The 14293-nt window shown below is 34.3% G+C and overlaps 1 protein-coding gene across 4 annotated transcripts in view; it reads left to right on the forward strand.

The window, feature by feature from the left end:
* Window positions 1-14293, forward strand: part of AKT3 (AKT serine/threonine kinase 3) — a 352958-nt gene that overhangs the window by 291407 nt on the left and 47258 nt on the right. For all 4 annotated transcript variants that reach the window (XM_055096538.2, XM_057299372.2, XM_055096511.2 and 1 more), the window contains one exon: window positions 9990-10204. In XM_055096538.2, coding sequence (XP_054952513.1) covers window positions 9990-10204 — 215 coding nt within the window. The remainder of the gene's footprint in view (window positions 1-9989; window positions 10205-14293) is intronic.

Raw genomic sequence — 14293 nt, forward strand, 5'->3', positions numbered from 1 at the left:
TAGCAGTGGAAAACAACCATTTTATATAAAATAATGGATTTTCTGAATCAGGAATGCAAATGGGCACAGCAAGGATAGCTAGTTTATGCTCCACTATGTATGAGGTCTCAGCTTGAAAGACTTTACAGTGAGAGCATGATTCTATGGCTGGAGACTGGAGTCATCAGGAAGCATCTTCACTCACATGTCCGACAGTTCTGCTGCCTGTCCACTGGTACCTTATTTGGGCTGTTGGCAGGAACACTTATATGTAGCCCTTCTCTCCATGAGTCTGGACTTCCTCATAATGACAGTTTCAATGCAGTCAGACTTCTTTGGCTCTGAGCCCTAAAAGCAAATGTCCTAGGGAACACGTTAGAAGCTGCATGGTGCCTTTGTTTCCACCTAGTAAACCATCAAGACTATTAACTTTTTAAAAACTTGATTTCACAGATATTTTTATAATTGGAGTACAATTCATATGCCATAAAACTTACTCTTTTAAAATACACACTTTGGTGGTTTTTAATATGTTCACAGAGTTGTACAACTATCATCGCTGTCCAATTCCAGAATATTTTCATCACTCCAGCAAGAAACCCCATACCCGTTAGCTCCTCATTCTTCCTTCTGCCACAGGCAACCACTGATCTGCTTTTTGTCTTTATAGATTTACCTATTGTAGACAGTTCATACAAATGGAATCATACAGTATGGAGTCGTCTGTGACTGGCTTCTTTCACTTAGCGTAAAATTCAGTGTTCCTCCCTGTTTTAGCATGTTATACTTATTTCATTCCTTTTTATGGCTGGATAATATTCCATTATATGGATATACCACATTTTGTTTATTTGTTCAGCAGCTGATGTACATTGGGTTGCATCTGTTTTTTGGCTGCTGCTATGAACATTTGTTTATGCATCTCCTTTTATGGCCTATTTTCAGAAGTCACACAACATCATTTCTGTCATACCCTTACTCCCTGAAGCAGTTGTAAGCCTGCACAGGTTTAAGTGGTAGAGACAGAGACCACACCTTTACATTACAGAAGAGCATGTGAGATGGGAGATACTGCCACGGCCATCTTTGAAAAATAACATCTTTCACAGATACTATGTTCAGGGAAAGTGATGGTTGATGGAAAGTGATGGTACCTGTTGCAAAGGTAAAAGGGAAGAGCTTTCCAAAGAGAGCAGCTGGTGCTCCATTTCCCCTCAAACTCCAATACAGGTATTGTGGCTATAGGCAAATAGGGAGGTGTTAATATTTGATGTGTGAGGGTAACTATTTAATGAGCATCTACTATGTGCCACCTGCTGTGTAAGTGCATTACAGCTATTATTTCATTTAACATTTGGAATAATCTTTGATGATAGATAGCAAATGCAGTTTTTTAAAGGTGAGGGATCATAAGATCAGAATATTTAAATGTTATCTGTACACAGCTAAGAGGTGGTAGAAGTGTAATGAAGATTCTAATTAGTGTGTCTGACTATAAAGCCCACTTTTACTTTTTAAACTACATACGTCCTGGCCTCAAAAAATCCTAATTTGAAGACCACTTACAAATATAAATAATCGTAATTTTTAAATGAATGCTTTGTAAATGCCCAACAGGAAAAGGTAATCAAAAGAAATTAGGAAGTAAAATAAATCCCCAGTGATACTAGCATTCCTTAAACATAAAGTAACTCATGCTGGTCTATTATTCTAATAGTTCTTTTCAACTAGGGATTACATTTACATTTCAACAATGTTAAGTTATTGTAAATAAGTGCTACTATTTAAAATACAATAAATTTCATACTATTATTTTCTTGCCAAAAATATAATTTTCTCTCTTTAAAAATTTGTAGTTTAGAATTCTCTATTTTTGTGGTTGAATTAGGTAAAACTTTAGTAACACTGTTTCTTGTTTATTCAAATAAAATATTTCCTAGAATAGAATTGTTTTTATAAATGTCACAAAAAATTATTTGTTTCTCTGGAGTTCAGTTACCCCTGCTATAAATTTGCTATGGAAGAAGATATGCCATATTTAGAATAACAAAATTAATTGTGTCACAATTAGGGTAAATTATTTCTGAAGAAGATGAATACATCTCATTTAAGAAGCAGATGATCTGAGAAACAAATATATTATTTCCTATGCAGTGTCATCAACTGAAGAACAAATTAAGAATCTAATGCAAGAAGAGTCCACTTGTTTCTGAATGGAAAGTTTATAGTTGCCACAAAATTATCAGTTTCTCTTTAAAGACAAGAAAACATTTCTGTATACCTTTTTTAATACTTCAGAAGTCTGGTCTTTAAAAACAGTTTGTATACCCATCCTTGGTGGATACACATTGATTCATAATTCAAATCTGGACACCATGTTTTTATAGGGAAGAGTGATTGTTGTTATTATTTGAGTATGAGAAATCTTGAAACAACTTACGAAATTGTAACTTTTATATTTTAAATGTTGTGTCACATATTGCATTTTTAAACTTTGACTGTGTTTACCCTTAAAAAAATAAGAATTTAATTCCTTTATTCTGGTCTTCAGCGTGGACCATTTTACTGAGGGACACTCATTCATTCATCAAAGAATTATTTATTGAATATTAAGTATCAGGCATTACATTAGGTACTGGGAATACAACCATGGTAGAAGATGTTTTTGCCCTCAAGTGGCTTGCTGTTCACTGAGGTGATAAGACATGGAAAACAATTATTACTGTGCAAGAAAATAACTGCTTTACTAGTTCCATACAGTGGAGTGGAAGGAAAAGGAAAAGTGCTTAAGCCTGCAGGGAGGGTCCGGCAGTGGAAAAGGGGAAGCAGGAAGAGAGGAGGCTGGACACATAGATAGGGATTGAAATGTAACAGTTTTAGATTTGATCCTGTGGGCTAGGGAAAATCACTTGTGAATTGAGAGCAAGGCGATACTGTGATCAGATTTACATGGTCAGTGTTAGAGAGGGATTGGCAGGAGCTGAAGCCAGCCTCTTCCTTTTACCTCAGATGGTGTCTCTCACTTTTTTTGGACCTTGAAATTTCTAGTACATTACCATTATTAATGCTGGGCTTTTCGTGACAGTACTAGAAGTAGTAGTTGTGTATCAAATCTGTAATACATTCTTGACTACTGCTTCTCTTGTGAATGACTCACTGTCAACATTTTCCCCTCTGTCTTTACAGAAGATTTGTTTACACATTATGTAGGAATCTTGCTGCAACCTATACTTCATCTAGCAATAGTGTTCCTTCGCCTTTTACGTTGTTTTAATCTGGTATACAGACAGGTGAAGGGTATTTTGAAGATACTTCACAAAGAGTGTTAGAAATCAGTTTAAAGCCAGTTTATTAAATGTCCAATGTCAGATACATGGCAGGTTTTAAAATAAACTTAAGTTTTAAGTGAACTTAATTTGTTTCTTATGGCAAATTAGAAAAACATAAAACTTACAGTATAAATATGCCATTTGTTGAAAAAAGAATATTTTTAAGGTATTTGTTCTCATCTCTTTTGATGAAGAATGCAGCTTACAATGCAGTTTTCCAACTTGGGAAGCATTTAACAATACTGTTAATGTAGAAAAGGCTAGTTTTTGTTTTGTTTTGTGTTTTTAACAGGTTACAGTGGTTCAGTTCTAGCTGGCATATGCACTATGCATTTAGTGTGCTACATCTTGAAAACTGCATTTGTATGTATAGTTTTAAATGAATGTACTTTTGCTCTTTTGTACATCAGAAGGAAATAAACTTATAGTAAATTATGGACCATATGATATCTTGAGGGGATTTTGTTTTTATAATCTGTGCTGTATTTTCACACCTAGAAATTATAAAAGAAATTAGAAATCACATATAAACTCTTACTGTTAAATTTTATTATTTGATTTGGCTCCTATTGAATCCAAACCATTTTATGCAGTGCTAATTATTTAGAGTCTCAGCTTTGCTCTTGAGTTAGCAGTACCTGATCCACTTTCCAACTGTAAAACAGTTTGAAAATCAAATGTAGCTTACATGCAAGACCCAACAAAATTAAAAGTGTTAAGTGCGTTTTGGCAGTTCACTTTTATTATGCCCAGTCCTCAAATGTACCAGCAGATAATCATCTGAATGTTAGTTATTTTTCACATGCTTATGTGATCACACAAAAAGTACATGCTAAAAAGAAGCAGATGGTGACAGATGGGGAAGGTTGAATAAGGTGGTTTTGGAAACCTAGAGAAATGCACTTCTGTAATAGTGTAAAAATAAAAATTATTTGATAATCAAGTTAGAACTAACAAAGATTGCAAAAAATGACTTGATTGTTGGGAAATATATCTAGCTGTGGTTGCTATTGAGAAAAAAATGCATATAATTTTATTTCATCTAAATGTAAAATGATTTGTTTTTCCAGTGGCTGAAGTGCAGTATTTGATGCATTCTTTTTAGTTTTTTAGAACCCCATTCTTAGAAAACATTTCGCTTGCCAAAATTTTCCTGATTTTTTCTTTGAAACCTACTATCTTTAATATCTTGCATATAATGTAACATTTTTAAAATAGCTGAAATAGATGAGAATATTTTGACAACTATTTTGATACAAAGATTTGCTCAAAGTCATTGTGTTAGCTCATAGTACAAATGGAGATTAATTTCTATATAAATTAAAAATCAAAGATATATATTAACTTCCACAAAAGGTAGTAAAGGCAGTGCCAGGGCATGGACTAGTGTTGTAGGTGTGGGAAATAGTTAGAAGCTAACTTGCTTGAAATGTATTAAACAGAATTTTCTTTATTTTAAATCCAACAAAGAATAAATGTAAAATATGTCATTTTGTGGGTGCTGCCAATGTTGTTTTTAGGAGATCTGAAGAGAAATGAATGAGGCTAAAGTTACATATGTTTGCACATTTAATCTGTAGGTAAAAATAGTAGCACATGTAGTTACATTCTGATTAGTCTTTGCACAAAGTCCTACTATATTCCAGCAGATTGTAAAACTAGTCTTAGAATCTCTATGCTTTTTGTGAAAAGAAAGAGTTGTTTTAGTAGCCTTTCTAAAATTGTGGACAACCCTAACATTTTATTTACTTATTGATAATTCATATGATATCTATCCACCTGGGGTAATTTTGAAAACCTTCATCTTCCTGGGAATTCAGAAAAGGTCTCATCACCATGAGTAAAGGGAACATTAAAGGAGCAGAGGGATGAGTTCAGATAGAAGCTGTCTGCTCTATAGTTAGAATTCATGTTTAAGAACTTCTAACTCTCATATGAGTTGGCTTACTATTTAGTTGAATATATTTAATTTCTTTCTATAGTACGTTGCTATTTTATATGATTTTCTGGGTAATATTAAAAGCCATTCCATTTTATCTCATAATTGGACATTGTTTAAATATGAACTAAAATGGAATTAACGCCTCTCAATGTTTATAAGTGGCATCTTTTACTTACTTAGAGGTCTGTCAGTTCTTAAAGTAGCTATTTTTCGCCCTAACTTCTTTTCAATGTTATATGGTCTTTTGGCTTTAACAGAATATTTGCATTCAGTACTTTGGTGTGATTCTAGTTTAAGCATGAAGTTTAATTTTAAATTCTCTGTACCATGAGAACATATACAAAACTAACCCTAACTGGAAACACTGGTGATTACCTATAGTATTTTACAATGGCTATTGTTACTTGGGTTATGAAGGCTCAGTTTCTTGGAATCCCATAATGTCTATTGCTTCAGAATAAAAAAGAAGTATAGAAATCTCTTGGAAGATATGTGTAAGTATGATCTAATCATCATTATTGTATCCATTTAGCCTTTCTCTTGTCAAAGGATTTTTCCTGTGCTAGCCAGAGTTTGCTTTTGAAAGTACGATGTTAACTGTATACAAGTATTTGTGTGTGCTAGGAGAGGTGGCCATAAAGCGTACAGCATTCTAATTCATAGCAAATGGCATTGCTATCACTTAAGTGACAGTTGCTGTCACTTAAGAACTATTAAAGCAGTTGAGAAATAGTTATAAAATATATATTTATGAAGAAAATACCAAGCAACTGTAGAATTTATAATCTTATGTATTGAAATGGATACTTTTCCTGAAGCTGCAGTTTACTTTAAAATAAAATCTGAATGAGAAGATTTATAGGTCTTTTTTTCTTAGCCCGTACCTGTGATGCTAAGAATATCTGAAGGGCTCCCATAAATGATAAATGATACAGATGTATGTTTAGGTATAAAACACACATCTATCAGTTACCTGAAATGTAAGGCTACCAGAAAAAACTTTTTTTTTGAATTAGTGGTAAATTGGTTCATCCAAGTTCGCAGTTTACTTTCACAGCATAGGTGTGCAGACAGTTTGTTTAGATGTTTAATTTTTTCCCCCATCTGTTCTGTCAGGATTATTGATTAAGCAGTAAGCCACTCCAGGGCATACATAGCCTCCTTATAATTGCTTGCCTTGGGTGCATTGTGTGGCCTGGTGGGCAAGCTGAGAGAGGGGTCCCTTTAACCTCCTAGTAAATCCTCCTGGTAAACAAATATTGGAATGAATAGTTTTTTTTGTTTTGAAAAAGCCCATTAGCCAAATAAATATTTACATTAGTAACTTGAATTGGTAGTATCATTTAAAAATATATAGTTTCTCATTCAATATCATTCTTTGAAATTAATAACAATTCAAGAACTAATGTGTTTTAACTCACCTGGCTGTTTTATAAATGTAAGTGTCTTCATCAAATATTGATCAAATATTTCCAGGATATTTAATGTTAATTTGTATCTGCTGTAACCTCCTTGGGTCTTAGGTTTTATCGTATCATAAAGTAAAGCAGTTTCTGGCTCCTATTAGAAATACAGCCTTGTTTTCTAGACTTTGTGCTCTGTTTAAGTTTTCATTTGATGTGACCTCTCATCATTTTTTAACAATTACATTTTTTTGATGTTCCAAATCTCCTCTTTCATCTCTGTTTGGGCATTTGTGTTAAAGGTAGGTATAATGTACAACTACATCTGTGGTTACAAAGGACTGTAGGGGTAGAGGAAATACCAAATGTCTGCTTTCCTATTTAAAGTTTGGGTTTCATTTACAAGTCAGTAATGTTGGTTTTATGGAAAGGAGACAGAAGTTTATTTCTTCAAGATAAATCTTTCACTGGATTTTTTCAGGAGCATATTTTGATCTGCATTTATATCCAAATTATATGAGAAATTAACCTTTTAATGAAGTTGAAATATGCTCTACCATTGTTGTACCTGTCCATTATACCACTGTTTATCATACCTTTCAGCCAGCCCTCACAATAACCATGAAATAAATTAGCCTTTTAGCTAGAAAAAAATGATCAGAGGTAGCTAGAAAGAATTTGCAATCCTTAAGTTAAAAAAATATAAATTTTATATGTTATGTATTTATAGAATAATAAGTGCTTTGAGTAGAGGGAGAAAAATTGTCTTCTTAAAATAATGTGAAAGAGGTTATTGGATTCGAATTGGTTAATTTGGCTGTGGGATTTCCAGAGTATTTGAAAGTATTGTGTTTTGAAATAATTTAGATTCAGGAAAGAGAAAGGATATTGTTTTAATAGTGGGAACATATGTATCCCACATGTAGGATACTGTAATCATTATTTATGTATGCTTCATCTTATAGCTGTTTGGAGATAGGATTTGGACAAAAATCTTTCTAATTGATAGTGAAGTCTCTTAGGTAAAGAGGGATTTTAGTTGTTAGGGTGTTTTCTTCTCAGCATTGCTTAAGTTTACATGTCAGGAAGACAATACGTTACATCAGTTTTGTTCAATACAAAGTAATACGGCAAACAGTTCTAATTATAGCATTATGTATCTGTAGATCAATTAAGGCACGTATGTTCAGAGGCAAAATCACTTATTTTAAGAATCGATATTCATTTTACAAAGCTAAATAAAATGTATTTTATTTTATCAAACATTTTTTTACAATGCAGTTTTATTTTTCAGTTGCTTATTTCTCTTCAAAAATAAAACCCCCCTTTTTTATGTACTCACTTTCCCTTCTGGCTGCAAACCAGGTATTTAAACAAAAATAAAGGATTGCCAGTTTTGCCAGCTGGGGATGAGAACCCGGCTGGTGAAATGTGGGTTCGGGAGGCAGTTAATCCAGCTTTTATGCTTTTTATGGTTTTATGAAAAAAAAAAGAGGTTAAAAACCACATTTGGCTCCTTTTCGTATATGCCACTGTTGTGTTGGTGTTGTAGGAATGTAGTTAAAGGTTACTTAGATATAAATTTTTGGTTGTTATTAGTTAAAATCTTGTGTCAATTAGATAAAGGCCCACAAACAGTGCATTGTACTAATTGGCCATGAGCTAGATCCTTGAATCATCAAAAGTCAGTGGTATTTTAAAATAATATATGCAGCATTTCCTTTAACGTAAATATGAAGTAGAATTTCTTCTGCTTTTTTAGGTTATTTTTTGTTTTCTATTTGTTCTCAAATTACTCATTTCAAACAAGTAAAAATATGACATTCTTTGCGCTGATGATGAAAACTAGAATTTGTTCTTCCAGAAAATGTTTTTTTGTTAGTTTGTGATTTACAAAACATTTCTAGAAAAGCATAGGATCTAAACTTGTGTTCATATCTTACCAGTGAAGTTTTCAGTTTTTTAGCCGTAAAACAAACATTGATATAATTGAATTAAAAATCTTTTCATAATAGAAATGCTTATTGAATAGATCTTTTAAGTAACATATTTTTTCTTATAAATTATATCCTTTGTCTTTAAATACCCTACCAAAGTGCCTTTCATAGTATTTTTAGGTAATCATAATGTAACTGTCAAAAATATCACCTGTAATTCTGTGAGATTATTGGTAAATTTTAAATAAAAGTCATGTAAGAGTAATCTTCCAGAAAATATTTAATTCGAAGCAAGAAAGTTTGGAACACAAGTACTGCTTTGTCCTTATCAAATGTTCTCCTTTGTAATCGGTTATAAGTGTTTTTAAATTGATAAATTCATATATTTGGTTTTCCTGATCTGGTTTTCCAAAGCTGAGAGGATCAAATAAAATAAGCTTTAAGATTATCAAATATAGTTTTAAGATAAAATATTCAAAGTTGCATATAGATGAGGAATATTCCATTGGATGAAGAACAAATCTGATAAAAAGATAAAACCAAATTTTTCCTGGGGCAAATGGTAGGTTACCATGTTACCATTTGAACAGGTTGCTCCAGCATAGGCAAACGGATACTTTTATATCATTTCTAACTAAATTTATTTTGCATGTAATATATTTTGGGAAAAATTTAAGGACATATACCACACAGATATTAAGTCCAATTTTTTGCTGTAACAGGAATTTTTGTTGTGAGGTATAAAGCTGTGGCTATCAAAGTTTATTACAGCTCATACCATAAGCTTTTATATTCACTTTGTCTCTTAAATAGTTCCAGAAAGAGTTGAAACACACAGGGGCATCCAAAGGTTTTTCAAACTTATTTTAATGGTTGTCTTGCCCTGTAGACTTCTCCATTACATTGCCTTTGTTTACTACTGTCTTTCACAAATTAAACAAATGTTTAATTTGTATTACTTAGTTCTTCTTAAGGCAAGAATGTGCAGTGCACGTTATGTGCTCTATAATCAGCACACCCTAGCTCTGAGTTGTTACTTGAAGTCCACATGGGTGGAACCAGAATGAAAAAGTCAGTAGGCCTAAGAAAAAATATGTAAATATGCTAGCTAACGTTTTTCATTTGATCCTTATGTATATTCATGTACTTGGGATTTTTTTTTTGTACGACCTGCCCCTTTTTTTGTACACTGGCCATTTCTGGATATATATTGAATATTTCACATATTTGATGTGATTTGTATTTTTTGTAGGATGCTTCACAGTTTAAATGTCAAGATCTCAGACTACCTAGGCTTTGAAAGTTAAGATTCATTTTTATGTAAAAATCTTATGTTTTATGAATAATGCTTTAAAAGTTAACATGTAATAATTAATCTTTTTACTGATTTCACTTTTAGGTGTTAGAAGATAATGACTATGGCCGAGCAGTAGACTGGTGGGGCCTAGGGGTTGTCATGTATGAAATGATGTGTGGGAGGTTACCTTTCTACAACCAGGACCATGAGAAACTTTTTGAATTAATATTAATGGAAGACATTAAATTTCCTCGAACACTCTCTTCAGATGCAAAATCATTGCTTTCAGGGCTCTTGATAAAGGATCCAAATAAACGGTAAGCCTCAAATAACGCTTAGTGAATTACTGATGAATGTGGTTAAAAATTGAGATATGGAAATTAATTCAAATATAACTAACTCCAAGAAGCAATGTATTTGGTGTAGACATCTTCCCACTGAGATCCTGACTTATTTTTAACTGCATAATATAGAACATTTAAAAATTTTTCTCAACTCTTTCCTAACTTGGAAATTTTATGCAGATTTACCAAATAAGGATTTTGAGAGTTTCATTATCCATATTATGAGTGAAAATTTCTTAATTGCTCTGTTACTTGATCTTGTGGGGATAGAAGAATCACTTTTCTTTCTTTCAGTCTCTGGGCCTTTGTATTTCTTATAAAAGGAATAGACCTATTTTTCAATACTCTCCTCCCACCCGCAACCTGTGTTAACATATCTAATTGCATTTTTTTTTTTTTTTTTTTTTTGAGATAGAGTCTCACTCTGCCACCCAGGCTGGAGTGCAGTGGCGTGATCTTGACTCACTGCAACCTCTGCTTCCCAGGTTCAGGTGATTTTCCTGCCTCAGCCTCCCGAGTAGCTGGGACTACAGGCACCTCCACCACGCCTGGCTAATTTTTGTGTTTTTAGTAGAGACGGGGTTTTGCCAAGTTGGCCAGGCTAGTCTTGAACTCCCGACCTCAAGTGATCCGCCTGCTTCGGCCTCCCAAAGTGCTGGGATTACAGTCGTGAGCCACCGCACCCGGCCTCTAACTGCTTTTTTGTCATTTGAAAATAATCTTTTCTATGCATAGCTGAAAGAGTTGATGGCAAAAAATAATTGTACACACTTTTAATTTCTGTTTTTGTAGCTACAGCTATGAATTGAAGAACTCTATGGCTCTTGCTGCTTTGTTCAATGAGCTACAGTATTTTTTATTCATGTTTATACATTCATTCATATTTATAAATTCATAAATCATATGTGAAATGACTATTAATATTAAAATGTTTCTTAATATGTGTGTTTGTATATGGATATATCTGCCTTCCCATCTAGGTATCTGTGCATATCAGTATTTCTCTGAGTCTACTCATTTGAAGCATAGATGATTTCACATATTGTTGAATATTTTATAATATCTCACACAGAGTTTTATGAAAATGTTTTATTTATGGTTGATGCTCATATATATATATATATATTATATATATATGAGTGGGTTAATGAGTGAATCCCAAAAAGTTGGATTTTTAAGTCTATCTGAGAAATGGTTTTCATTGTATTCTTCTAGCTTTTAACCTTGTAAGGAACATGGCTTTATCTTCAGCAGAAATAAGCAAACATAATAAAAGAGATATTGTCTTTTTGCTTTGTGAAGAATCATTCAAGAAACATTTTGTAATCCTAGCTACAGATATTATTTATATGTGTAAAGTGATTTTGTTTTCTTTTTCAGAGCACTTTCACATCTATTAATTCCGTTGCTTTTTCAGTAGCCTTGTTGGGTGGATAGGGGAGATACTATTATTATTTCCATTTCATTGAGTTGAAAACAAAGGCCCAGAGAGGGTTAGCTGATTTATTCAAGGTCTCTCAGAACATTCATGCAGACCAAGAGTAGAAGTCAAGTTTCTTGGTGCCTATTTGGTATTTCTTATGTATCTTATTTACAATGCAACAGTTTCTCAGTTTAAGTTTTGAAATGTGTTCCGTTTGATAGCATTCTTTTACAATTAAGTAAGGAGCAGCCCCCGATGATAGGTAACTTTAAACAGAGTGGTGACTTTTATCTTTTTTTTTTTTTTTTTTTGAGAGGGAGTCTCGCTCTGTTGTCTGGGCTGGAGTGCAGTGGCGCAATCTTGGCCCACTGCAACCTCCGCCTCCTGGGTTCAAGCAATTCCCCTGCCTCAGCCTCCTGAGTAGCTGGGACTACAGGCGCCTGCCACCACACCTGGCTTTTTTTTTTTGGGTATTTTAGTAGAGATGGGGTTTCACCATGTTGGCCAGGATGGTCTCCATCTCCTGACCTCGTGATCCACCCCCCTCGGCTTTCCAAAGTGCTGGGATTACAGGCGTGAGCCACCGTGTCCAGCCGACTTTTATCTATTTCATTTTTTGGTCTAATATTTGGCTTGGTATTCAAGGCAGTGAATATTTATCTCATCCTTTTCTTATTCCTGCAGGCAACTTTGACCACCCTTTACTTTGTGGCCCTCTTTATATAAGTGGCTAGTAGAACAAAATGTACTTGTGGTTTTCATGTGTATGTCTCATTCATTTTTTTTTTATTTGTCAGCCCACTCCATGAATAGCACATAGTCGGTACTTAGGAACTATTGAATGAATGTGAGGCAAATTCTTAGAATGTTAACTGCCTAGTATGTATTAATAGAACAATTCCTAACTGTTTGTTCACCAGGAGGTTGATATTGATCTAATGAGAAGATGCAGTATTTTCAATGATCTAATAATTTATTTTATAATAGATGTGTCAAGCCCCTCCACTGCTGCATCAAAATACAGAGAATACAAGGATGAGTGAGATGAACCAGTCTCTGCTCTAGATGTTCATAGAATAATTTGGGGCACAAAACATATACTCACAGATGCTCAGGTCAAACTACATACAAAGTACTGTTGAAATTATTGGCTTTGTCTAGGGGATTGGGGGACTTGAGCTGAATCAGAAAGGAGTTTGAATTTGCATTGGCACTCAAGCACAGAAATTTACATGTAGAGTATAGCTAGGATTGCAAAAGAACATGGCATTTGAGAAGTTCAGTGACTAGAGTGTAGAATATGAGTTGGGTAACATTGGGAAATGAAGCTGATATATTAGATTATAAGGATCTTAGGTTTCTTAGAAAATATTTAATCTTCATTCAGAAGAGGGTGAGATACTGCTTAAGTGTTTAAAGCAAGGGATAGTATAATCAGATTTGTGTCATGAAAAGGTAACTCTGGCAGCTTTGTCATGGACAGATTAGATGAGTGAGGATCCAGGGGCAGGCAGAGCAGTTAAAAGTGTTTATGGGGCCGGGCACAGTGGCTCACGCCTGTAATCCCAGCACTTTGGGAGGCCGAGGCAAGAAGGTCACTTGAGGTCGGGAGTTCAAGACCAACCTGGGCACATAGCAAGATTCATCTCTACTAAAAAAAATAAAATGCTGGGTATGGTGGCACATGCTGTAGTCCCAGCTACTTGGGAGGCTGAGGTGGGAGAATCGCTGGAGCCCAGGAGGTCGAGACTGCAGTGACCCAAGGTGACACCATTGCACTCCAGCCTGGGCAATAGAGTGAGTCCCTGTCTTTTTTTAAAAAAGAATATTTATGGAATTGTTCAGATAATAGATGGAGTCCTTCCTGAAGCAGTAGTACACAAGTGATAGAGGTTATGATTAACTAGAAACTGTGAGGAAGTAGGAGGAGTTAGGAATCCCTCTGAGGTTTCCAGCTAGGGTGATTAACAGACAGGGTATGCAAACCAAGGAGGCTTGATGGGGCTAGATGTTGATAATAACTTTGGGTACACTGAGTCTGAAGTTTCTATATAAAACCAAGATGGAAATGTCAAGTGAGCAGCTGGAAATAATAGAATGAATGCTTAAAAGAAACACGGTAACTGACTACATGGATTGGGAACCATAACTATATCTAGGAGGTAGCTAGAGCCAAGGCAGTAGTGGCAAGGGTAGTGGATAAGGAGAAGAGGGCCTAGGACAGAATCTTAGGGAACCTCAGTTTCAGGGGGAGAAAGAAAAGAAAGCTAACAAGGACCTTGAAAAGCCTTTGGAAACATAAATAATGATAGCATTATAATACACCTCTTCATTTTTTCTACGCAGCTATTTTAAATACTACTGGAATTTTTCTGGTATTTCTTAGTGAATTGCTGTTAGTTCTATCCAAGGGTCAACTATCATTTTGCTTTTATTTCTTAGTCTCCATCCTTTCTGTTCATTCTGTTAGCCCCTCCTTTATCTTCCTATGTGGAGTTGATAGGAAAAGCATGACCTCATGTATTCAGTAACATTAGGAAAATGTGAATTCTGTGATGTTCCTAATAGTAAAGGAATTCGTAGTAGCTGAGGATTTAGTCTGGCATTCTGATACTGGAGTTTAGTATTCTAGACATAAA

Source organism: Pan paniscus, chromosome 1 (assembly GCF_029289425.2).
Source record: "Pan paniscus chromosome 1, NHGRI_mPanPan1-v2.0_pri, whole genome shotgun sequence".
NCBI lineage: Eukaryota > Metazoa > Chordata > Mammalia > Primates > Hominidae > Pan > Pan paniscus.